The 26178-nt window shown below is 40.5% G+C and overlaps 1 protein-coding gene and 1 pseudogene across 9 annotated transcripts in view; one reads left to right on the top strand and one right to left on the bottom strand.

Moving 5' to 3' along the window:
* CUNH3orf20 (chromosome unknown C3orf20 homolog) overlaps window positions 1-26178 on the top strand; it is a 117329-nt gene that overhangs the window by 19096 nt on the left and 72055 nt on the right. For 7 of the 9 annotated variants that reach the window (XM_073901703.1, XM_073901700.1, XM_073901704.1 and 4 more), the window contains 5 exons: window positions 7898-8033; window positions 9084-9371; window positions 18356-18505; window positions 19273-19393; window positions 25766-25897. In XM_073901703.1, coding sequence (XP_073757804.1) covers window positions 7898-8033; window positions 9084-9371; window positions 18356-18505; window positions 19273-19393; window positions 25766-25897 — 827 coding nt within the window. The remainder of the gene's footprint in view (window positions 1-7897; window positions 8034-9083; window positions 9372-18355; window positions 18506-19272; window positions 19394-25765; window positions 25898-26178) is intronic. The other 2 variants (XM_073901702.1, XM_073901705.1) reach the window with 2 other exon arrangements.
* Window positions 13974-14697, bottom strand: LOC112833842 (pyridoxal phosphate phosphatase PHOSPHO2-like; annotated as a pseudogene).

Raw genomic sequence — 26178 nt, 5'->3', positions numbered from 1 at the left:
GTGTGATTTGCCCTCCTCCAGGCCTCATCTCCTTGTCAAGCTGATCCTATATCCTTTAAGTTAGTGAACAAATGTTTAGTGAACAATTGCTAGTTGTCATTCACTGTTCTAAATCCTGGGGGTACACACGTGGACTCTAAGACAAAGAATACCTTCCCAAATGGAGCTGACTTCTTCAGCTTCCTTGCTTGGAGTAGATTCAGCGACCCCGTCTGATTTCTCCAGTTCCTTTACCTCTGTTGATGTACTTTCTCTCACTGTGGTTCAATAACCCACAGCATCATTTCTAGCATCCCACTTTATGTGCTCCTGGTTTTATTATATCTACTCCTGAACTGGCCATATTAAACACAATCCCTTTGAAAGAAAACAAAGTATCTTCAAGATACACAGTGATTTCATGATTTTTCTTCCTAATGACCTTGAGGGTAATGCCTTCTCTTGGTCTCTTTGTCTGTCTGTCTGTTTTCCTCTGCTACCCCACCAAGATGTGATTTTTCATCATGATGTTGCATTGTTCTCACTAGATGTGTGTTCATGGTGTTGCATTTCTTATAGGTTCTTGATGTGTTTAGAAATTCATCTCACACATGCATGCTAGAATGGATGGTTAACTTTTCCTAATAGTTTATAAGTAACTATGTGACCTATCTTGCCCAGGAATGTCCCAATTTATGTTTATTTTCCTGACATAACAATTAATGATGCCCATTTCTCTAAAACCTTTGCCAGTTTGGACATATTGTAGAGTTATTCTGGTTTCAACCACTTTGAATTTTGGACCTCTGCTATCTGTTCATGCACATGTGCTATGACACCTTACCAACTGCCCCCTTTGCAGTTCTAGGGCCAGGCAGACTTGGAGCAGACAGGCTTCAGGAGTTGAGCCTACTCCCTGAGGGGACAACAGCTGTTTCTGGAAAGTAGCCCAACATTATAGAAGGAGAACTGAGAGAAGTCTGTAAACAATGGTTCCTGGTTGGAGCAAGAGGCTGTATCCTCAAGGACTCGAGGCACGTAGGGCCAAGCCAGACATGAATAGTCAGACTAGAAGATGTTCCAGGATGTCAGCCAGCAGCTATCTGGGTCTCAGGGCCAAGTCTCTGGTCTTTGGTGGCAGGAGGAGTGGGGGAAGGGACCAGAAACCACTCATAGTGGCAGATACCAGAGATGGTATCCAAGGACCAGCCAGAAACCCCGAGGCTTGCTGACAGTGAGAAAGACTTCATTCTGTGGTGCTCAGGGCTCAGCTGGAACCTGAGTAGTGGCTTTGGCTTGGAACCAGTTTTCATTCACGAAGTTGAGCCTGCATATATTAAGGGAGAGCACGTGGCTCCATTTGGGTGGGCAGCAGAGGCTCAGAAACATGTGGACCTCGATAGATGCTTCTGGAATTTCAGTCATGAAGGACCACCTCCACAATTTCATGTCACCATATCCTTATACCAACAAATACTTGCCATAAGGGGATAACTGAAAATAAGTGCAATAGGCACAAAACATTGCCACCCACAGATTTGAGCAGGCAGTAGAAAGAATAAACAAAATTTAAGATAAAACAATTGAAATTATTGACTCAGAAGAACAGAAAGAAAAGATTCTTAAAAAATGAATGGAGTCTAAGGGACCTGTGGGACACCATCAAGGAGAATACATGTGCATTGTGGGAGTCTCAGAAGAAGAGAGAAAGGGACAATGAGAATATTTGAAGAAATGTTGGCTGAAAACTTCCCAAACTTGATGAAAGATATGGAGTATAAACATCAGAGAAGCTTGGTAGACTTCAGATAACATGAACTCAAAGAGACCCACACCAAGACACATTATATGACAGAGAACCTGGAAAGCAGCAAGAGAAAACCAGATCATTACATCCAGGAATTCTCAATAACATCATCAGCAGATATCTCATCAGAAACTTTGGAGGCCACAAGGCACTGTGCCTGAGTGTTAAAAAGAAAAAAAAAAGACCTGTCAATCAAGATCCTGTGTTTAACAAAACTGTCCTTCAAAAGTGAGGGAGCTATTAAAACTTTCCCAGATTGACAAAACCCAAGGGAGTTCATGAACACTAGACCTACCCTTCAAGAAATGCTCCAGGGAGTCCTGCAAGGTGAAATGAAAGGACACTAGACAGTACCTTGAAGCTGTATGGAGAAATAAAGTTCTCAATAAAAGCAAAGATATGGGCAATTATAAAAGCTAGTATTATTGTAACTGGTTTGTAACTGCACTTTTTGTTTCTTACATGACTAAGAGACTAATACATTTAAAGAAAAAATTGTTAGTATAAAAGCTAGTATTACTGTAACTTTGGTTGGTAAGTACAAATCTTATTTTCTATGTAATTTAAAAGATTAATACATTTAAGAGAATTGTTATTTTATGTTTTGGTGCACATAATATATAAAGATGTAATCTTGTGACAGCTGAAAGGGTTGGAGATGAAGCTATAAAAGAAGAGAGTTTTTGTGTGTTACTGAAGTTAAGCTGGTAAAAATTCAAATTAGAGTGTTAGAACCTTAGGATGTTAAATGTAATCCCCATTGTATCCCCAAGGTAATGACAAAGAAAATAGCTATAGAATATATAAAAAAGCAAATGAGAAAGGAATTTAAACCTTTCATGACAATCAATATAAAGAAAACAATATTGAATTATATGAGGGACAAAAGCCATAAGGCATATAGTAAACAAAAAGTATAATGACAGAAGTCCCTCATCAGTAATTACTTTAAATGTGAATGGATTAAAATCTCCAATCAAAAGACAGAGATTGGCAGAATGAATAAGAACACATGATCCAACAATATGCTGTCTATAAGAGATTCACTTGAGTTCCAAAGACTCAAACAGGTTGAAGGTGAAAGGATGGGAAAAAATCTGAAACTAATGATGTTCTGAATATTGGTTAATTGAATTAAAATTTTTTAAAAAGAAAGGATGGAAAAAGATATTCTATGCAAAGAGTAAACAAGGAGAGTAGGGGTAGCAATACTAGTATCAGATAAAATACTTTAAATCAAAAAAGGTTACAGGAGGAAAAGCACACTGTGTATTAATAAAAGTTTCAGTACAACAAGGAGATAATATAAATGTTTAGCACCTAATGACAGACCATAAGGATATCTGAAGCAAAAAATGTATATCTGAAGCAAAAACTGACAGATTAAAGACAGACAGTTCTACAATAATGTTTGGAAATTTCAATACCCTACTCACAGTAATGGCAAAACAACCAGGCAGGAGATTAGTAAGGAAATAGAGGACTTAAATAACACAATAAACCAATTAGAAAACAACAAAAACAATACACATTCTTCTCAGGTGCACATGGGACATTTTTCAGGATAGGCCATATGTTAGGCCACAGATTGTCTGAACCAATTAAAAAAGATAGATATCATACAAAGTATCTTTTCTGACCACAATGGGATGAAGTTAGAAGGCAATAACAGAAGGAAAATTAGAAAAAAAATCACAAAATTGTGGGAAGTAAATAATACATTCTTTATTTATTTATTTTGAGAGAGAGAGAGAGAGCAGGGCGAGAGGGAGTGGGAGAGAGAATTTTAAGCAGACTTGCGCTGAGTGTAGAGCCTGACAAGGGGCTCAATCTCATGGCCCTGAGATCATGACCTGAGCGAAAATGGAGAGTCAGATGCTTAACTGACTGAGTCACCCAGGTGTCCTGTAAATAACATTCTTAAACAACCAACACATTAAAGAAGAAATCACAAGAGAAGTTAGAAATTAGAGATGAATGAAAATGAGAACATCATATACCAAAACTTACAGGATGCAGCAGAAGTGGTACTAAGGAGGGGGGGAATTTATAGTCACAAATGATTACATTAAAAGATAAGGATATCACATCAAAAAAACCTAAATTTACAACTCAGGGAACTAGAAAAAGAAGAAGAAATTAAAACCAAAGCTAGAAAAGGAAAGAATAAAGATTAGAACAGAGAGAAATGAGAGAATTAAAAAATAATTGAAATTAAAATTTGATTCTTTGAAAAGATCAACACAATTGATAAACTTTTATCTAGATCAACTAAGAAAAAAAGATAAGACTCAGATTACTAAAACGAATTGAAAGTGGGTACTCTACCACTGATTCTACAAAAATAAAAAAGATTATGATAGAGTACAATGAACAATTGTACACCAACAAATTGCATAACTTGCATGAAATAGACAGATTCCTAGAAACACAAAACCTACCCAAACTAAATCAGAAAGAAGTAGAAAATTTTGATAGACCTATAGATACTAAGGAGATTAAATCAGTAATCAAAAATCTCCCAACAAAGGGGCACCTGGGTGGCTCAGTCAATTGAGCATCCGACTCTTGGTTTCAGCTTGGGTCATGATCTCAGGATCCTGCTATTGAGCCCCGCATTGGGCTCCCTGCTTGGCCAGGAGTCTGCTTGTCTCCCTCTCTCTCTGCTGCTCCCCTCATTCACAACTCTCTCTCTCTAAAATAAATAAATAAATCTTAAAAAAAAATCTCCTAACAAAGAGAAGCCCTAGATTTGATGGCTTCAGTGGTGAATTCTACCAAACATTTAAAGAACTGATTGCAATCATACTCAAACTTTTCCAAAAAAAAAGAAGAGGGAACACTTCCCAACTCATTCTGTGAGGCCAGCACCAGACAAAGGCATTACAACAAAAGAAAACAACAGACAATATCCTGTATGAACATTGATGCAAAAATCTTCAACAAAACACTAACAACAGAATTCAACAGCACATTAGGGATTATACACCATGACACCAAGCAGGATTTATTCTTGAAATGCAAGCGTGGTTCAACACACAAAACTCAATCACAGAATGAAGGGGAAAACCACATGATCATGTCAACTGATGCAGAAAAAGCAGTTGACAATTCAACACCCTTTCATGATAAAAAACACTCAGTGAAGTAGGAATAGAAGTAAACTACCTTCACACGGTAAAAGTCATATGTGAAAAACATAAAGCAAAAATCATACTCAATAGTGGAAGACTGAAAGCTTTTCTTACAAGATTAGGAACAAGGCAAAGATGCCCACTTTCACCCCTTCTATTCAATGTAGAACTGGAAGTCCTAGCCAAAGCAAGATTGACAAGAAAAGGAATAAAAGGCATTCAAATTGGAAAGGAAGAATTAAATTTATCTGTTTGCAGATAATATGATCTTGTATACAGAAAACCATACAGATTCCATACAAAAAAAAAAAAACCACCTGTTAGAATAAATGAATTCATCAAAGTAGCAGGATACAACAACACACAAATCAGTTCATTTCCATATGCAAACAATGAATGCTCTGAAAAGGAAATTACAAAAACAATTCCATTTACAATAGCAGAAAAAAGAGCAAAATATTTAGGAATTAACTTAACCAAGGAAATGAAAGACTTGCACAATAAAAACTACAAAGCATTGCTGGAAGTAATTAAAGAAGAAACAAATAAATGGAAACATATCCTATGTTTATGAACTGAAAGAGTTAAAATTGTTAAAATGTTAATACTATCCAGATTGATCTACAGATTCAAAGCAATCCCTATCAAAATTCCAATGAAGTTTTTTGCAGAAATAGAAAAATTCATCTTAAAATTCATATGGAATCTCAAGGGACCCCTGAAGAACCAAAACCAAATCTTGAAAAAGAAGAACAAAATTGGAGGACTCACATTTCCTGATTTCATAACTTACTACAAAGATACAGTAATCAAAGCAGTATTGTATTGGCATAAAGACAGACATATAGACCAACAGAATAGAAGAGAGGCCCCAGGAATAAATCTTTGTATATATGGTCAAATGACTTTTGACAAGGATGCCAAGACCATTCAATGGGGCATTCAGTCTTTTCAATGAATAGCACTGGGAAAACTGGATTTCCACATGCAAATGAATGAAGTTGGATACTTACCTAATACCATATATAAAAATTAACGCAAAATGGATAAAGGAACTAAGTACAAGACCTACAACAATAAAATCCTTAGAAGAAAACATAGGCAAAACTTCATGACACTGGATTTGGCAATGATTTCTTGGTATGGTACAGCAACAAGAAAATAGGCAAATTGGACTTCGTGAAAAATGTTAAATTTTGTACATCAAAAGACACTATCCATAGAGTAAAAAGGTAGAATGGGAGAAAATATTTGCAAATCATATATCTGATAATTATAATTCAGACTATATAGAGAACTTCTAAAAACTCAACAACAGAAAAGACAAACAACCTGACTAAAAAATGGGCACAGGACTTGAATGGACTTTTTTCCAAGGGAGATATACAGACGATCAACAAGCATATGAAAAATGTTTAGTATCACTCATCATTAGGGAAATGCAAATTAAAAACTACAGTGAGATACTCCCTCATCCCCAGTAGGATGTCTACTATATAAAAACAACAACAAACAACAAACAAACAAAACACCAGAAAACAAGAGTTGGAAAGGATATGGAGATACTGGAACCCTTGTGCACTGCGGTGGGAATGCAAAATGGTGTCGCTGTTATGGAAAACTGTATGGCATTTCCTCAAAAAATTGAAAATGGAATTACCATATAATCCAGTAATTCCACTTTTGGGTATATACTCAAAAGAATTGAAAGCAGGGTCTCAATGAGGTAAGTGCATACCCATGTTCATAGCAGCATACTCAATAGCTAAACCATGGAAGCAACCCAAGTGTCGGTCAGTGGATGAATGGGTAAAGAAAATGTGATCTATCCACACAATGGAATATTGCTCAGCCTTAAATTCTGACACATGCTATAATATGGAGGAATCTTGAGGACATTATGCTAAATGAAACAAGCCAGTCACAAAAAGACAAATACTAAATGCCTCTACTTAGATGAGATACTTAGAGTAGTCAGACTCAGAGACAGAAAGTAGAGTGGTGGTTACCAGAGGCCAGGGGCAGTGGACACTGGGAAGTTATTGTTTAATGGGTAAGAATTTTAACTTTATAAGATGAAAAAGAGTTTATAGAGATAGATGGTGGTGATGGTTGCACAACAATGTGAATGTATTTAATACCATGGAACCGTCCACAGTAAAAATGGTAAGGCTGATAAATTTTTGTGATGTGTATTTTACCACAATATGTAAAAGAAAAATTTTCAATCCAACTCTTAGTCAGTATACGCTACCCTCCACAGAAGGCCTGAGATTAGCCAACATCAGAGAAACGTTACAGTTGACTGAGTTGGAAATGAGACATTCTGTCTTTTTTTTTTTTTTTTGAGAGAGAGAGTGGTGGGGGGAGTGGGGAATGGGCAGAGGGAAAGAAGCGGACTCCCCACTGAGTGCGGAGTCTGATGCAGGGCTCCACATGGGGCTCGATCCCACAACCCTGAGATCATGACCTCAGCCAAAATCAAGAATCAGATGCTTGACCGACTGCACCACCCAGGAGCTCTGAGAGAGAAAGAATCTCAAGCAGGCTCTACACGCAGCACGGAGCTTGATGTGGGGCTCAATCTTACAACCCTGAGATCATGACCTGAGCCAAAATCAAGAGTCAGACACAACCGACTGAGCCACCCAGGTGGCCCTGAGACTTTATCTTTAATCAGAAGGGTCAGAAGGGAATCCCTTCAGCATCTATGACAGTCACATGCATGGGCCATCCTAGGGAAACATGGCTAGGTTCATCACTGCACACGTCTGTTCCTTATCCATGCTTAGTTGACTTGCAGAGCGTTGTCTCTGTGTTACAAGTGACCTGCCAGGGACTCCTGTCCCTGGGAACCATGAATGATGCCCCCAATTAGCTCTCCTGCTCTCCCTGCCACCTCATCTCTACATGAGCATGATATCTTAAGAAACCATTCTTTAAAACCCCTCCCTAACCTCTTCCTCTTGAACCACAGGCAAATCAAAAAACGTAGAAGACATAACCATGCCGTCCTTCCAACGAGGAGCCGGAATCTCTGCCTCCAACAGTATAGAGTTCAGTGACCCCTGCCCTGAGGCCCGGGAGAAGCTGCAGGAGATGTGTCGCCATATGTGAGTGCCTCAGTGATTGAGGGCAGATGCGAGAGTTGGGTATGGCCACCAGCTACCTGTATGTGCATGAAGGGGAATTCACAGAAGTGTCTGAGCAGTGCCAGGAAGTGCTGGCTACCCAGTGCCCCCAACGACAGTGACAGGGTTCATTGCCATCCCTCACACGTGCTCCCATCCCCAGTCTTTCCCCACTCACAGTCCTTTTCAGTCCTTACTACAACCTGATGAGGAAGAGGGGGTAGGCCCATTTTGCGGATGAGGAAACTGAGGCAGCCCAAGCAGATGGGTAAGCCATTGCCAGAGGTCCCACAGTTTGGTGGACCTGACACCAGGGCACTGATATTTGCCCCCTCACCCTTTGCAGGGCTCCTTACACTTTTAAGGCTTTGTGCTCTGAATATTTATTTCTTAACATAATTTGTCAGATGTCTTCCTATAACAATAGCAGCAGCAAAAATCCTTTCAGAGCAAAAACAAAACAAAACAAACTGTTGACGTGGGTGATTAATGATATCTATGATTCTGGGTCCCACGAGTCCTAGTAAGTTAGTCTGTATTTCTCCAAAGACTCAGACCATGGGCCATAAAGGATTTAAAACCTAGCCCCATTTAAGGCATAAGTCTTGGGCTCCCCTGAGCCATTAATACAGCTACAGAACACAGGAGGAGGGAAGCCGCCCAGCTTGCCCCTTACTGTGATATTCTGGAAGGAAGTTCTTTCCTTGTAACCTCAGGAGTGGGGAGTGAGCAGAGCCTCCAGCTCCCCCCCACCATGTCCCTCTTCTGTACTCAGTCCCACTCCATGGGTCCTCACCCCATTGCTGAAGATGGAAGTCAGGAAAGGACTAGTTTCAGAGGGGTACTGGGACCTTCCCAGTTCTTCCTAAAATTCCTGCCTTTAAGGACAAGAGGGAATGGGGTGGGCAGAGGTACTCTGGGGATGGGGAAATGGGATGGGAGTCTTGGGAACTGGGCCAGGGCTCTAGAGAGAGTGTCCCTGGTGACTAAGAGCCAAGTGACTCGAAGATATGTTGGTCTCCTTCCCTGCAGAGAAACCGAAAGGGCCTTGTGGAAAGGGAGGAATTTCTCCTGCCCCCTGATCTTTCGCAACTACAGGGCAAAGGTGCCCCCTCGTCTAATGTCGGCCCCGAAAGGGGACGCTCAGAGCCCAAGCTCCCACCACCCTAACCCTCCAGGTGCTCAGACTTCCACTTCCACCGTTCACCAGCCCCCCGCCCACCACCATCCTCACTTCGTCCGGCATTCTCAGGAGTGGAAGGTATCCAAGAAGATCATCAAGTTCCATTACGCCTTCTATGATGGGTCCTCCTTTGTGTAGTATCCTTTTATTTACTGCTGCCCCTTCGCCCCAGCCACTCAGCCCCAGAAAATTCCCGGGCTTAAATAAGCCTAAGCACTTACTTTGGCTTTTCCACTGACCGGAGAAGCCTGGTGACAGGTTCTCCAGGATATTAGGCATTTGTCCAGGTCAAAGAGGGCTCCCTTTGGAGAAGGTCTGGGTGGGAAGCAATGCATCAGGAAGTCACATTGGACCCCTGTGTTCCTTGCAGGGGTCCTGTCACCCACTCCCCAACAGGCAGCAGAGCTGGACCAGACGCCCAGCGCATTTGGCAGCAAGGCTCTGAGGCCAGAGAGGGCGAAGCACTTATTCCAGGTTCTGCAGTCTGAGTCGGATAAGACATCAAAGAGAGGAGCCACTAAGCCAGATATCCCTGTCCCTTCCTTGTAGTAATGGATGGTGTCACTCACTTCAGTGTCACAAAAGGAATTTGGTGGCAGAGCCAGGCCTGGATTCAGGGCTACTTCACCTCTATTTGGGGCCCTCCTCCTGGCACAATTGTTATGCTTTCCAGGATTGTTTCCTGCGGCAGAGAGTGGGAGAGGGGGGATGGAAGGGAGCCTTGTTTAATAATAAAACCACTGGGTATTCAGTGTCCTACACCTTTGGAGGAGAGGGAGCTCTCTGAACTGTCAAACAGGCTGCCCAGCAGTAGCCCCCCCGCCCTTCACTTCATTTGGCCTCCTCTCCAACTGAACTGGGAATTCAGAATTTAAGCGCCTTGTCAAAGGAGTCCTATTGTTTCTCTGACCGTAAATGAATCCATTCATCACACTCCACTCGGCCCTGCTTCCAGGGAGCCCTGTGATATTGAACACAGCAAACTCCTTCCAGGGTAACTGCTGCTTGCTGGGGATCATGGGCTCTCCCTTACCCCTTTTCTGATTCTTCCCTGCCTTGAGTAGGATCATCTCCCTGAGCTCGAGAAGTTGTGTCTGTGAATTCTGTTGCTATCAGTAGGACCAGAGTGGGTGGGCTAGAACACAGCTTTCGTTCTCTCCCCTGTCCCAGAATCCTGAGGTCCCCCTGGGTGGGACAACCCCAAACCTTCAGGCCCTGCTACTGGCATGCTTGACTCATACGCAGTGACCACATCCTGGCCATCAACGCATTTCCTCTTTGCGAGTCCCAGGAGGCTGGGTTCTAGGCCCAGTTCTTCTTGGTGATCCTGCACAGGTCACTTCATCTTTCTCGGCCTTACCTGCTTCATTTTAAGCGGAAGAAGTTGGACCCAGGGATGTTGAAGGAGAAATTCTGTGTTACTGTGTTCGAGTGGCCAAAGCTCATGTATAGCTGTTGGATCCCTTGTAAGCAGAGAAAAATGTTTGGAAGACATTTTCTGGGCTCAGCAGTTACTTCTGGTCTCATGAAGATGGCTCGCAAAGCTCTCAGGTAGAAATGGCCTATCTGCCCCTGAAGTGCCAGAAAGCTGCCAGCCCTGATTGGGTTGCTCTTTGTCTGCACCAGACTCCAGAACCATCCCAGTATTCATTTCATCTGTGTTTCATTCCCTTCATTGTCAGCATCTCCTAGATGTCTTCCCACAACTGCTGATTATCTCATCAAACTTCCCTCAAAGCCTTTTTTCCTATGCACAGACTCATCACATTATAAACAAACCTAATCACTGTGCTCAGCACTGTTCCTTTAGGAATTGGTGGAGCACTCAGAAATACTCTGTGAGGTACACATTTTTTTTTTTTTAGTATGGAAAAATGTACATCACATAAAATTTCTCATTTTAACCATTTTTAAAGTGTATAACTGAACAGCATTCACAATGCTGTGCAGCCATCTCCACAATCTAGTTCTGGGACTTTTTCATCACTTTTTCATCACCCTGAAAGCAAACCCCATGTCTGTTAAGCAGACGCTCCCCATCTCCCCCTTCCCCCACAGTTCCCGGCAACCACTAACCTGCTTTTTGCCTCTTTGCATTTGCCTGTTCCAGATAGTTCATATAAATGGGATCATGCAGCGTGTGGCCTTTTGTATCTGGCTTCTTTCACTCACCATTATGTTTTCAAGGTTCATCCACATTGTAATATACATCAGTGCCTCCTTTTTTTTATTGGGGTGAAATTCACATAATAGAAATTAAATCCTTTTAATCTATACAATGTAGTGGCAGTTAGTGCATTTACAGTGATGCTTCCATCACTTGTCTCAAGTTCCACAAACTTTTCATCACCCCAAAAGAAAACCCTATGCCCATTCAGCAGTCACTTTCTGTTTCCCCTACCCTAGCCCTGGCAACCACCAATCTGATTTTTGTCTCTTTTGATTTGCCTCTTCTGGACATCTTTTTTTTTTTTAAGATTATTTATTTATTTATTTGACAGAGACACAGTGAGAGCGGGAACACACGCAAGGGAGTGGGAGAGGGAGAAGCAGGCTTCCTGCTGAGCAGGGAGCCTGATGTGGGGCTGGATCCCAGGACCCTGGGATCATGACCTGAGCCGAAGGCAGACGCTTAAGACTGAGCCACCCAGGCGCCCCCTCTTCTGGACATCTTATAAATCCTACAATATGTGGCCTTTTGTGTCTGGCTTCTTTCACTGAGCATAATGTTTTCAAGGGTTATACATATTACAGCACATCTCAGAATTTCCTTTTTGTGGCTGAATAATATTCTATTTTATGGATGTTCCACTTTTTTCTAATCCATTCATTTGTTTATGGACATTAGGTTTTTCCCACCATTTGGCTATTGTGAATAATGCTGCTATGAACATTCTTATAGAAGTTTTTTTTTGCACACCTGTTTTCAGTTCTTTTGGGTCTATATGTAGGAGTGGAATTACTGGGTCATATGGTAATTCTATGTTTAACTTATTGAGGGTCCTCCAAAATGTTTTCCCCACTGGCTCTACCATTTTATATTCCTACCCACAGTGTGTGAGAGTTCCAGATTCTCCACATTCTTGACTACACTTGATATTTTCCAATTTTTAAATTCCAGCCATTCTAGTGGATGTAAAGTATATCTCATTGTGGTTTTGAATGGTTTTCCTAATAACTAATGATTTCAAGCATCTTCATATGCTTTCCTGGTATATCTTCTTTGTAGAAATGTGTATTCAAGTCCTTTGCCCATTTATTTGATTGTCCATTACTTAATGAGTTACAAGAATTGTTTATATATTGTAGATACTAGATCTTTATCAGATAAATTATTTGCAAATTTTTTTTCTATCCTGTGGGGTATTTTTTCATTCTCTTGATAGTATCCTTTGATGGTTAGAAGTTTTTAATTTTTATGGAGTCCAATTTTTCTTTTTTTTCTGTTCCTTGTGCTTTGGGTTTCTTATCTAAGAAACCATTCTTATGCCTATATTGTCTTCTAAGAGTTTTATAGTTATAGATCTTACATTTAGGTCTTTGATCCATTTTCAGTTGATTTTTGCATATGGTGTGAGATCAGGATCCAACTCCATCCTTTCTCATGTGATACCCAGTTGTCCCACCTCTGTTTCTTGAGGCTATTCTTTCACCTTTGAATGGTCTTGGCACTGTTTTGAAGATCAGTTAATCATTGATATATGAGTTTATTTTTAGACCCTCAATTCTATTCCATTCATCTGTATGTCAGTGCCATAGTGTTTTGATTATTGTAGCTTTGTAGTGAAGTGTTGAAATTAGGAAGTTTGACTCTTTCAACTGTGTTCTTTTTTCAAGATTATTTTGGTTATTTGGGGTCCTGTGCAAGTCTGTATTATTTTTAAAATCAAATTTTCTGTTTTTGCAAAAAAGACTGATGAAATTTTGATATGGATTGCATTGAATTTGTAGGTCACTGTGGGGCATTTTGCCATGAACAAGATTAAGTCTTCCAATCCATGAATACTAGCAACAAATGATCTGAAATGTTGTATGAACAGCAGTAACAATAAAAAAGCAATGAACAAAAGGAAATTATGTCATTTACAATAGCATCAAAAAGAATAAAATACTTTAGAATAAATTTAACCAAGGAGGTGTCAGGCTTGTACACTGAAAGCTACAAAATACTGTTGAGATAAATTAAAGGAGATTGAGATAAATGGAAAGACATCCCATGTTCATGAGGGGCAACTGATTTCTGTGTGTTGATCTTGTGTCCTGCAACTTCCCTTTGCATGTTTCTAGGTATTTTTATTTCAACTAGACTATCTCACTTGTAGATATACAATTGTTCATATACATCTCTTATGATATATATATATATTTAATTTCTGTGAAGTCAGTAGTAAAGTCTCCACTTTCTGATTTTAGGAATTTGAATTTTCCTTTTTTTCTGAGTCAGTCTAGCTAAAGGTTTCTCAATTTTTTGTTGCTGTTTTCAAAGAAACTACTTTTGGTTTTGTTGGTTCTTTCTAGTGTTTTTCTGTTCTCTATTCTATTTCTCTCTCTTATAATCTTTATTATTCCCTCTCTTCTGCTAGCTTTAACTTCAGTTTGCTCTTCTTTTTCTAGTTCCTTAAGGTGGAAATTATGGTTATCCATTTGAGATCTTTCTTCTCTTTTAATGTTTTTATTTATAGCTATAAATTTCTTCCTGAGCTGCTTTCACATTTTCCCATGACTTTGTTGTTGGCATATTACTCATTTATTAGAAATTGTAAATGAGAAATTATTTCAACACCTGAAGACCAAACTACAACAGAAGATTATTCCATAGGTTCAAGATTTTGAGACATTTTATGAAAAGAGTTTTCTATAAAGTATCTCCTTTCCATGGCATGGCAACATCATTCTTCTTTTAAAAAGTTACTGGACAGACATCATTTCCACCATCACCTATATAAACAATTTGTGTATAATTTACAAGTTGTAACTATTGTAACTGAATCTACAAATTCTACCAAAACTACATTTTTGCAAAGATTCTCTGGGTACCTATTGCAAGAATGAGCATGATAATTTTTCACAGTGAGATGATCACTGCTATCAAAAGCTGCTGGATTTGTAAACACTTTATCAAACATATCATGAAAACTGGTAGCTCCTAAAACCCAAACTATGGAGACTGAATTTGAATCTGAAATATTGATGCAGTCAAATTTATCCTTCTTCTTTCTTGTTCTATCCTTGTTCCACCATCCTTAGAGATAAAGGTATTGATGTCACTGCTCTTCTCACTTCATCTTCTCTTACACCTGCATCTTCCAAATTCTTAAAGATTCTGCCCATAAATTCTGCCCAAATTCCTTTTTCATAAGAATTTTGTAGAAGCTTTTTCTCTGGAGTGCATTGTACAATCCAGGTGTCACTATTGTCATCTATGATTGTATTGTCAAAGTAAAAAATGAGCAAAGTTTTCATGGTTCCAAAAGCAAATTTGGGTTACTAATATTTGTGTTTCTCTGGGGATCATTTTTGAGCACTCAGAATGAAACTGACTTGGTATTCCCAAGACAATTAGTTTTACTTCAGAATAGAGCTTATGTTGAACAGTCATGACAATCTTCAGTTTTAAACACCAGCCAGTTTCTAACCAACATTACTCCTACTCTGTATGCAGGGAACAAAGTCTTCTGGTTTGGAGCAAAGAAATGGAGACTTCCTAACTCCAGCATTATTATAGTAGAACACCTGATAGAAAACCTGCCAGGTCTGTCCTGAATGTAGGTGCAAGCACCAGACTGGGCCAGATCCCCAGGGCTCCTCACTGACCCAGGCCAGATGTGAGCAGCCATCCTGGCCTCTGTGGCTTCTCCCTTGGACTCTGCACTCTGACCTCATTCCCGTGCCTTATCCCATAAGTTTTGATATATTGTATTTTTGTTTTCACACCTTCAACTATTTTCTAATTTCCCTTGTGATTGCTTCTCTATCCATTGGTTGTTTAAAGGTGTATTGTTTAATTTGCACCTATCTGAGAATTTTCCAAATTTCCTTCTGCCATTGATTTCTAGTTTCGTTCTGTTGTCAGAGAAGGTGCTTTCTAACATTCCAATCTTTTAAAATTTATTGAGATTTGTTTTGTGGCCTAACATATTGTCTCTACCAGAGAATGGTCCTTTGGACTCAAAAAGAATGTGTACTCTGCTATTGTTGGGTGGAGTGTTCTGTTAGGTCTAGTTGGGTTATAGTGTTGTTCAAATTCTCGTTCTTTATTGATCTTCTGTGTAGTTGTTCTATCCATGATTAAAAGTAAGGTAGTGAAGTCTCCCAGCTTCTATTGTAGAACTATTTCCTTTTTTAATCCTATAAATTTTTGCTTCATATGTTTTGGGGCTCTGTTGTTAGGTGTGTATATGTCTATAATTGTTGTATCTTCTTGAGGTATTGACCATTTTCTCAATATATAATGTTCTTCTTTGTCTCTTGTAAAAATTTTTAAAGTCTGTTATTTCTGATATCAGTATAACCACATTTGCTGTCTTTTTGCATGGAATTTACATGGAATATTTGCATGGAATATCTTTTTACATCATCTGACTTTCAACCTAGTTGTGTCTTTGGATCTAAAGTAAGCTTCTCTGTAGACAGCATATAGTTGGATCTTTAAAAAAAAAAAATCCATTCTGTCAATTTCTGCTTTTTTTGTTGGAGAATTTCATCCATTTTTATTTAATGTAACTGCTGATATGGAAGGGCTTGATTCTGTCATTTTACTATTCATTTTCTATATGTCATATCTTTTTTTATTTTTGAGTTCCTATGTTATTACCTTCTTTTGTGTTGAACTGATTTTTTTTTGTAGTATGCCATCTTTATTCCTTCTCATTTTCTTTATTCTATATTTTTAAGTTATTTTTTAGTGGTTACCCTGGTATAATGGGTTGAATAGTGTCTCCTCAAAATTTATATTCACCAGAACCTCAAAATGTGTTCATATTTGGAAGTAGGGTCTTGGCAAATATAATTAATTAAGATTAAGTCATATTGGCTTAGGGTGGAGCCCAATCCAATGACGAGAAACCAGAAACACACAAAGAGGGAAGAAGGTCATGTGATGACTGAGGCAGAGATTAGAATGGTGCATCCATAAACCAAGTAATACCAAAGATTCCTAGCAACCACCAGAAACTAGGGACAGGCAAGGAAGGATTCTTCTCTAGAACCCCCACAAGCTGGGCCCTGTCAACGCCTTAATTTTGGATTTCTAACCTCGAGAACTGTGAGAGAATAAATTTCTGTTGTTCAGGTTATCAAGTCTGTGGTCTGGATATCATGGAAATCCCAAGAAACTAATACATTTGAGTATTACAATTGACAACAAACAAATTTGAACTAATACCAACTTAGGCTTAATAGTACACAAAACTCTGCTGCTAAACAGCTCACCCTTCCTCCTATATGTTGTTATCAGTAATTACATCTTTATATATGCATTGTGTGCCATTAACATAGATTTGCAATTAGTGTTTTGTGCCTTTGTCTTTCAACTTAGGTGGGAAAAAAAAGAGAAATTATAAACCAAAAATACAATAATACTGGTTTTATATTTACTTATATAGTTACCTTTACTGGTATTTTTTTCCCTTGTATTGCTTTGAGTTACTATCTAGTATCCTTTCACATCAGCCTGAAGTACTTATAGCATTTCTTGTAGGGCAGGTCAACTAGTGGTGAACCCCCTCAACTTTTATTTATCTAGAAAGTCTTAATTTCTTCTTTATTTTTGTAGGATAGTTTTACTCAATATAGAATTCTTAGTTGATAGCTTTTTTTCTTCTTGGTTCTTTAAATATTTCATCCCAGTGCCTTCTGGCCTCCATGGTTTCTGATAAGAAATTGTCCTTATCCTTATTAAGGATCCCATGTACATGATGAGTCTCTTTTCTCTTGCTGCTTTCAAGCAGCAATGCACACAATGCATATATAAAGATGTAATTACTGATAACAACATATAGGAGGAAGGGTGAGCTGTTTAGCAGCAGAGTTTTGTGTACTTTGTCTTTGTCTTTTGGCAGTTTGATAATAATATGTGTCAGTGTGGCTCTCTTTGCATTTATTCTCTTTGGAGTTTATTAAGCTTCTTGAGTGTGTACAGTCGTGTCTCTCATCAAATTTGCAGCACTTTTAGTCATTATTTCTTCAAATATTCTTTCTTCCCCTCTTTCTCTCCTGTCCGTCTGAGACTCCTGTTATGGATATGTTTGTATGCTTGACGGCCTGCCATAGGTCTCTTAGGCTCCATTAATTTTTCTTCATTCTTTTTTCTTTCAGGCTAGATAACTCTAATTGATCCATCTTTGAGGTCACTGACTCTTCTGCTCCAATCTGCTGCTAAACCCATCTAATGATTTTTTTCATTCCAATTATTGTACTATTCAGCTCTAGAATTTCTATTTGTTACTATTTATGATTCCTATCTGTTTATTTCTTTTTCCCCCATTGGTGGGAAAGCATTTGAAAGCAATTGCCCCAGTGCCAACCACTGAAACTCTTCTGTCTGGGGTGCTACTGAAATTCCTGCAGTAGCTGCCCACACCATGTTCCTTTAAGCTGGGACCAGTGCTTCTTGGGATCACCTAGTAAGAAATGAACAGGGAGACGTTGCCTGCTCTCCTAGACTGATCATAAAGGGAGGCAGCCTGACAGCATTAGAAATATACTTAACAGTTCAGGTCCTGGTTCTGCCACTCCCTTGTGTTGTCATGTAGGACGATCATTTCTCTGCACCTTGGATTCCTCATCTGTAGGATGGCCAACTTGTCCCGGTTTGCCTGAGATTTTCCTGGATTTAAGCACTAAAAGTTCCATATCCCAGGAAACCCTACTCATCTGTGAGATGGAGATAATGCTCCCTACCACAGGGTGGTTGTGAGGAAGAGAAAGAAGATACAGGAAGGCACACAGGGCATGGTTGTGTTCTCTAATTATTGTTAGTTATGCAAAGTGCAGGGAGGGTCTTTGAAGACTGGAAATGATGCACCAAATAGCTATCATTTCGACATGATACTTTCCATGGAGCACCTGAAAGCAGAACCTGGAGAGTTTTCTGTTAGTTCTCCTTGACCATTTCTGCCAGCTATCCCTCTGGGAACATCGCCATGTGTCAGATCCCCACGTGCTGCAGAGGGAGAGCCATCACCTGCCTCTTTAATGACACACCCAGCTTCTTTCTGGCTCTGTTCAATGCTGATGGACAGGGCTGTGTTCACTACAACGTGAAGGCCTGGTGAGTGGTTTGGGGAAATCCTGGCCCCATGGAAGTGTTTCTGGTGGTGACAAAGGGAGACAATGAGGTGGTAATCCATGGGAAAAGGAAGAGCCATCAGTGTCCAGAGGTCTGGGAAGGCAGTGAGGCAGGGCTAAAGTGGGGCCTGCAGGGACATAGGTATTTTGAGGCTTGACCTTTGCTTGCTAGATCCATGTCATAGCAAAAGAGAAGGGCAGTTCCCCACGTCCTGTTCCACTTGTACCCCCAGAGCACTAAGATCTGGATTGTTGGCTGGATTCATGGAAGAATTACTTAGTGGAGAAGAATGTTTTATACCACAAGTAAGTGAAGGAGAGGCCATGGGTACCACTGGGGATTTTTAAAAGAGGCACATATTCTTGTCAGCCAAAATTCAATTTCATAAGGAACTGTTTTCAGAAGGAATGACTTACTCTTGTGTTATAGATGTTCCTGTTACCATTTTGGTGCCTGAGATCTTGTATGCCCAGACTTTTGGGCTCACATTTCATTTCTTCCCTCTTGGGTTTGGCCTGAGCCTCTATTATCTCTCTCAAACCTTACCCTTTCTGACTGACATTCCTGTAGCATCAACAGATGAAGAGGCATCAGGCCATATTAGGCAGAGGAAGTGAGGCTGCCCACTGGCCTTCATGGTTCCTCTAGTCTAAGACAGAGTCTCAGAGCCCTGCCTGCCTATACCCTGTAGTGATGAGGTCTTCCTTCAGTTGCTTGGCATCAACTTCTTGCCTCTGTATTTCTCCTAGTTGCCCATACGTCTTGGTCTTGGATGAGGAAGGTGGGACTGCCAATGACTACAAGGGCTACGTAGTCCACAAATGGAGCTGGACTTCCAAGACGGAGACTTTGCTTTCCCTGGAATATAAGGTGGGCATGGACAGCACAGGTGGGGTGGCTTCAGCAACCTTCCTTGGGCTGCCCAGCATTAAGAGTCAGAGGGATACCTGTAAGACAAGTGCCTTGCCCTCAGGAGCTTTATAGTCTCATTCAGCCATTCCACAGTTGGTGAGCAGGGGTTGGGAGCTGGCTGAGGTCAACTTTTCTCCAGCCTACAACAACTGTTGGCTGCTGTACTGACCTTTCCTAGTAATATCTGTCCTATTTTATTTTTATTGTTAATATTACTACATTTTGATGGTTTAAATGCCCTTCACTTTAGAAGGAACCATTATAGTAGTTGATAGCTTTATTTTTAATGCCTATACATGGCAATAAGAATAGCTAGTAATTCTATGTTGGTCTGCCCAGTTTCTGTTTATATAACTTTACTATGTCATGAAATAAAAAACCTGAAGTCAAAGATGGCTGACAGACAAACTCTTTTTTATTATTCATTTAATTGTTCAGACAGCCACTCATCAAAGATTTATTAAATAATAAATTAGTGTGGAATTACTAATATTAAATAATAATGATAAAGTTATTAATAAAGTAAATGTGCTTGTTACTTTATTTAAGGCAGAGTTTCTCATCCTTGGCAGAAAAGACACTTTGGGATGGATGATTCTTTGTTATAACTATGCATTGTAGGATATTTAGCAGCATCCCACCAGATACCAGAAGTATCCTCTCCCCAAGCTGTGACAACTGAAAACATCCCCAGACATTGTCAGATGTCCCTTGGGGGTGGGTGGGTGGGAAATAGTTGCCCTTGATTGAGAATCACTGATCTAGGGGGTAGAAAGATAAACAATGCCCTTCAAGGAAACCCAAAGTCCAGGAGAGTAACACAAGATAGAGAAGATTAAGGGCAATTAGAGAGGGACAAATTCATAGGGATTCAGAGAAAGATCACAGAACACAGAATCCACTCAAGGTGGTATTAAGAGCCCCAGGGTAAGGGTTATGGATGGAAGTACTCTTGGAGTGTGTGGCAGGGCTCAGGTACCCTACCCCTAATCATCTGTCTCATGCCTGTCCTATTCACCCTCTGCATTAGTCACTGGATTTTCATCCTTATATCTGAATTCCTATAGATCACACCTCTGCTCAGAAACACTCAATCCCTTGAACATATCTCACCCTTCCTATCCCTTTGGCCTGCAATGTGCTCCCTCCTCTTTCTGCCAATCCAAATGTCCCCTCCTTCACAGCCCAGCTCATGCTTCTTCTCCATCCTGGCACTATAGTCCACATCCATTTCTCTCTTCTCACAGTAACCCACAGTCTGGGTTAGTCATATGATAATTAGTCATGCTCTGGTTGCATATAAGAATCCTGTGGAAACAAAAAATGCAGATCACCAGACACAGCCTCAGAGAGATTCTGATTCAGGTGGTCTGTTATAAGTGCTAGATTTCTGTAGTTTTGACAAGTACTTCTGATGTTTGACCAGGTCAGAGATTGTCAGTCTAGGAGTGTATTGAGTTCTTGTCTTAATATTAAACTTTTTGTAGCTGTATGAAGTTTATAGTCCATGAAGATTATAAATTGGTTGCATACAGGTGCCATATATTATGTATCAGTGTGACCAAGTGGACAGAATGGAATGAGAGCCTGAGAAGCCTTATATAGTGCCAGCTAGCCAGACTCTGGCTCTGAAGCTGTGTGAAAATCACTCTGCTCCTCTGAGTCTTGATTGTCTAATCAATACAGAGTGGATCACTAAACCAGCCCTGCCTCACACTGCTTTTGTGGGAACTAAATAAAATAATGGCAGGGAAGTTGCTTTGACATCACTAAAGTGTTTTGGTAACATAGTTCAGTTCATTATTCTATCCCCTGGAGCTGCATACAGAAGTGCACAACAGGGGCTGGTGTAGTCAGGAGCGGCCTGGACTACAAAGTGACCCTTGAGTTGCCTCAGGAGTGTGGGTGCATATGATTCACGTAGATAGAAGAGGGAAGGGAGAGCATTCTGGGTAGAAGGAATATCATCTGTAAAGGCTTGGATTTGAGACTTAGTGTGGCATCTTTAAAAGTTCACAGGTGCTTCTTGTGAAAGAAAGGGGGGCAGGAGGTATATATGCTGTGGGGTGGAGGTGAGACAGTTTGGATGTCAGGCTGAGGAACTTGCTTGTTGTTTTGTAGGCTGCAGTGGCCAGTTTGTTGTCACCCAAATACTTACATTTCCAGTGTTTTTCATTCCTCTCTGAAAATCTAAGTTTCCCTCCAGTATCATTTCTCTTCAGTCTGAAGTTCCTTTAGAATTTCTTGAAGTGCAGATCTGCTGACAACAAATTCTGTTTGCTTTCGTGTTAAAAATGTCTTTATGAAAGGATATCTTTGCTGAGTATGGAATTCTGGGTTGACTGGGTTTTTTTTCCTTCCAGCAATTTAAAAATACTGTTCCACTGTGTATGTCCTACAAAGTTTATGATGAGAATTCTGTATTTATTCAAATCATTGTTCATTTTTCTAGCTGCTTTCAAGATTTTCTCTTTAATCTGATTTTCTAAGTTTGACTAGGATGTGTTTAGGTATGGTTGTCTTTGTTCTGTTGGGGGTTTCCTGAGCTTCTTGAATTTGTAAATTCATGTCCTTCACCAAATTTGGAAAGTCTTCTGTCATTGTTTTAGGGAAAACTGTGCTCAATCTCTCCCCTTTTCCCCTGAGCCTCCAATTACATGTATTTTAGAGCTTTTAATATTTTCCCAAAGGTCTCTGAGACTTTGTTCTTTCTTTTTCTTTTAATTTTCAAGAGAAAGAGAGCACGACCAGGGGGAGGGACAAAGGGAGAGAGAGAGAATTTTTTTTTAAGGATACTCTGTGTGGACATTCAAGTTGACATTGCCTCTTTTTTTTAAAAAAGATTTATTAATTTGAGAGAGAGAAAGAGAGTGTGAGTGGGGGGGGGGCTCAAAAAGGGAGGAAGAGAGCAGACTCTCCACTGAGCGTGGAGCCCACCACAGGGCTCGATCTCACGATCTTGAGATCAAGAGTCAGTGCTTAACCAACTGAGCCACCCAGGCGCCCCCAGAGAGAATCTTAAGCAGGCTCCACACTCATTGTGAAGCCCCACGTGGGGCTCGATCTCACAACCCCAAGATCATGACCTGAGCCAAAATTTGGTTAAGAGTTGGACGCTTAACTGACTGAGCCACCCAGGCACCCCGACTGTTCTTTCTTGTTCAGTTTCTTCTGTTCTCAGCTTGGATAATTTCTGTGGATCTAACTCTCAAGTTCACTGACTATTCTAATATCTTCATTCTGCTATCATGTTAATCCTGTGAGTTTTTAAATTTTTATATATATATTTTCAAGTCTAGAATTTCCATTTAGTTCTTTTTAATATTTTCTATTTCTGTGCCGAGATTGTCTATTTTTTCATTTATTACAAATATATTTTCCTTGGCTTCATTGAGTACAGTTAAATTAACTGCTTTAAAGTTCTTGCCTGTTAATTTCAACATCTGGGACATACCACACAGGATTGGTTATCTGTTACCTTGAGAATGGCTCACACTTCACTGGTTCTTTACATGTTGAGTAATTTTAGATCACTGACATAATGTATGTTGTCTGAGGATCTGTGGATTGTGGAGTCTGAATTTTGATATATTTCTCTGAAGAGTGTTAACATTTTTGTTTTACAGGCAGTGAACTAGGTTAGACTCACACCACAAACTTTGTCTTACCTGCAGTAGGCAGGAGCTCACATCTCAGTTCAGTTTTTCTGTTTCCCTAGCAGTAAGCTGTCTTGAGTCTTCTCTGCTCATGCATGGTTCAGGGATTAGCCAGGGATATGGATGGTTTATTCATAGAATTTGGAGCTCTATTTCTTTGGCACTGTCTCTTCTGGAATTTTATCCTTACTTTTCTGTGATTGTAGTTTCCATAAGTTTAGTCCTTTGGTTCTCTAGGCCAGGAAGATGGTGGTGTTTTGGCCATGATGGTGGTTTGCCTTCAGGCTAAAGCTATAAAGTAGAAATTCATCCCATGCTGGCCCTTTCTTTTAAGTTTTGATTCTTCTAAATTTGCCCGCTTTTGTTTATTCTTCAGAGACTTCAGGTTATTGTTTTATTGTATTTGTGTGAAGTTCTGTGGGAGGGTCAGTCTGGTAGGAACTGACTCAGCTGTATTGGAAGTACAACCAGCTGGTCAGTTTCTAAGTTGAGGGCTGGCATGCTCCGTTCAGCAGTGTGTAGAAAGTTGACGAGAAAGGCGTTAAGTGTCTGCCTTCGGCTCAGGTCATGATCCCAGGGTCCTGGGATTGAGCCCCACATTGGGCTCCCTGCTCTGCAGGGAGTCTGCTTCACCTTCTCCCACTCCCCCTGCTTGTGTTCCCTCTCCCACTGTGTCTCTCTCTGTCAAATAAATTTAAAAAATATTTTTTTAAAAAGAAATTTGACTAGAAAGGGAAAGATCAGAGGATGGGCTAGTTCAAAGATTAGTTATGGAGTTACTAGCCAGACCTGACATGATGAAGGGTAACAGCAACATTTTTTAAAGGAGCCATTTTAGTAGGAAGATTCAGTGGCATTCAAGCATTAGCTGTAGGGGATAAATGAGAGGAGAGAGGAGTGTAGATGACTCCACAATGGAGTATGTATCAGGGTGGAAACAGAAGTTTCTGAGAGGGTCAGAGATCAATGTAGTTTTAGATGTGCTAATTGGGCTCAGTGGCTTTTGTGACATGATCCTCTCTTAGGGTGAGAGATTAGGGATGATGGATATATGTGATGGGTTGGCTCATGAATTCCCAAGAAGATGAGTAGTGAATGAGTTTGTAGAGCACCCGTATTTGGGGCACTGGAGAGAGGAAGAGAAACCACCCAGGGAGCAGGGATAATAAAAAACAGTTGTACTGTGCTAAGCCCTGTGCATGTTTTCCCATGAAATCTGCTCAGTGCCCTAGGAAAAAATTTCTGTTACTGTCCCCAGGCTCAGAGAAGCTAACCAACTTGCCTAAAATTGCTCCACTGGTAAGTAGCAACACTGGGATTTGAAACTTGGCAAACTAGCACTTGAGCTCTCAACCACAGCTCTATACTACACTCTCTAGAAGAAGAACAGGAGAAGGTAGGGTTTTTTCTTAAGTGGGAGTGATCAACAAGTTTGAAGATGTCAAAAGACTTGGCAAGAAGACAGCCATGGATCAAATGTTTTCTGGGTGCTAGAGAGCACTAGCACAGAGACTGTAGAGTATGAGGAAGGGACTCAGTGGTGAGGAAATTGAATGTAGACTTTGGGGCCAATAAATGGAATAGCAGAAGGAAATGAAAGGAGTGAAATGAAGAGTATTCCTTAGTTCAGAGGAGTCCTGGGGTACACATAGATCAGGGACATTGAAGATGGAAGAAAGCATCACCACACAGCAGGTGGGGCTGTAGACTCCTACCTAGGCCCTTGGGTAGGGCCACTGTGCATAGGTAACTCTCTGCACACGTGAACCATCCAGGGACCTCACAGGATTGCGCTCCCATATCCTGACAATATCTGCTCATGTGTGTTAGGGACCTTTGTGGCTTGTGAAGCCACTTCTATAATCTTCATCTCATTTGAACCTAATACTAGCCTTTCAGCTATTTCCTCTTGAGAAATTTTAGCTTCAGAGAAGCTTGCTTGCTAACAGAGCCTGAACTGGAACTTACTTCTAGAACACAAAATTCTCAGTAAGGAGTGAGTTGCTGTAAAGGCAGCTCATCTTCCCTCTTTCTATATGGGACTGCTACATAGGAAATCCCACCCTTTTGGAAATGATTTTTTAAAAAGGCCCCTTTGGTTCCTCCTCAGGGGAAGAGTAGTGACATATTTAGTGATTGAGGGGAGGGGACTGAGCATATGTGGCTCAGCCCCTGCTGGATTCCCTTTTGTCATCTGCCCACCCACCCACAGAGGAGTGCATTCTGGTGCTTCCTGCCTTGTTGTCAGCTTCCCAAGGCAGCTCTGTGTGCTCTAGAGCAAGGCTCATAGTCAGACTTGGTGCCTGGGTGCACATGTCTGATTCATAGATAGTGTAGGCTTATGACCCAACTTGCATCTCTATCCAGCTCTACTAGAACCAAAGCTGATTTGCCTCCAGACTCCTATGTCTCTTTCACAGTTGGTTCTAAGCTCTGGCTGGAAAGGGAAGGGGCAGGGATAGGAAGGCATCAGTTAGGTTTTCTGCCAGTCCCCCAAAGAAAGACTGGAATTCTTTCTTCCCTATGAAAGCTAAATTCCAACATAAGAACTGGTAAGATCATACAGCTTTCTCGGCCCCAAGCCAAGAGGAGTTTTGTGCTTTGTGGTGGGGGGGGAGGGGAAGGGTGGATAATAGAAGCAGAGATTCCCTAAGAACTGTTTCTTCATCTGCAGGTCAATGAGCAAATTAAGCTGACGGTGCTGAGCCAGGACTCCATCATGGTCACCTTCACCTCCCTAAATGAAACAATAACACTCTCTGTATCAGCCAGCAATTGTCCCCATGGGGTAGCACATGAAAAACGGGTAAGCCAAAGCAGACCAGGTACCCAGGCCTGACCCCAGGGTGTCTCGATGTGGGTTACCAGTCCATATCTCAATGCCTGTGCTCCTATCCCTCCACCCCCTTCCCCATGCAGGACCCTACATCTTTCTCTGACTAATGAATGGACTCCTATTCATCATTCACTGTCTGATGTTAGCACTACCTTCTCTGTGAAACTTCTATCAGTTAGGAGTCTTTCATTTGTGATAGTCTCCAAAGCAGATTAGCAAAGCATGGAGAGAAACTATATTGGCTCAGTAAA

Source organism: Callorhinus ursinus, unplaced genomic scaffold, assembly GCF_003265705.2.
Source record: "Callorhinus ursinus isolate GAN/ISIS: 27379988/994484 unplaced genomic scaffold, GSC_fseal_2.0 scaffold15, whole genome shotgun sequence".
Classification (NCBI taxonomy): Eukaryota; Metazoa; Chordata; class Mammalia; order Carnivora; family Otariidae; genus Callorhinus; species Callorhinus ursinus.
This window is presented reverse-complemented; position numbering and strand designations above follow the sequence as displayed.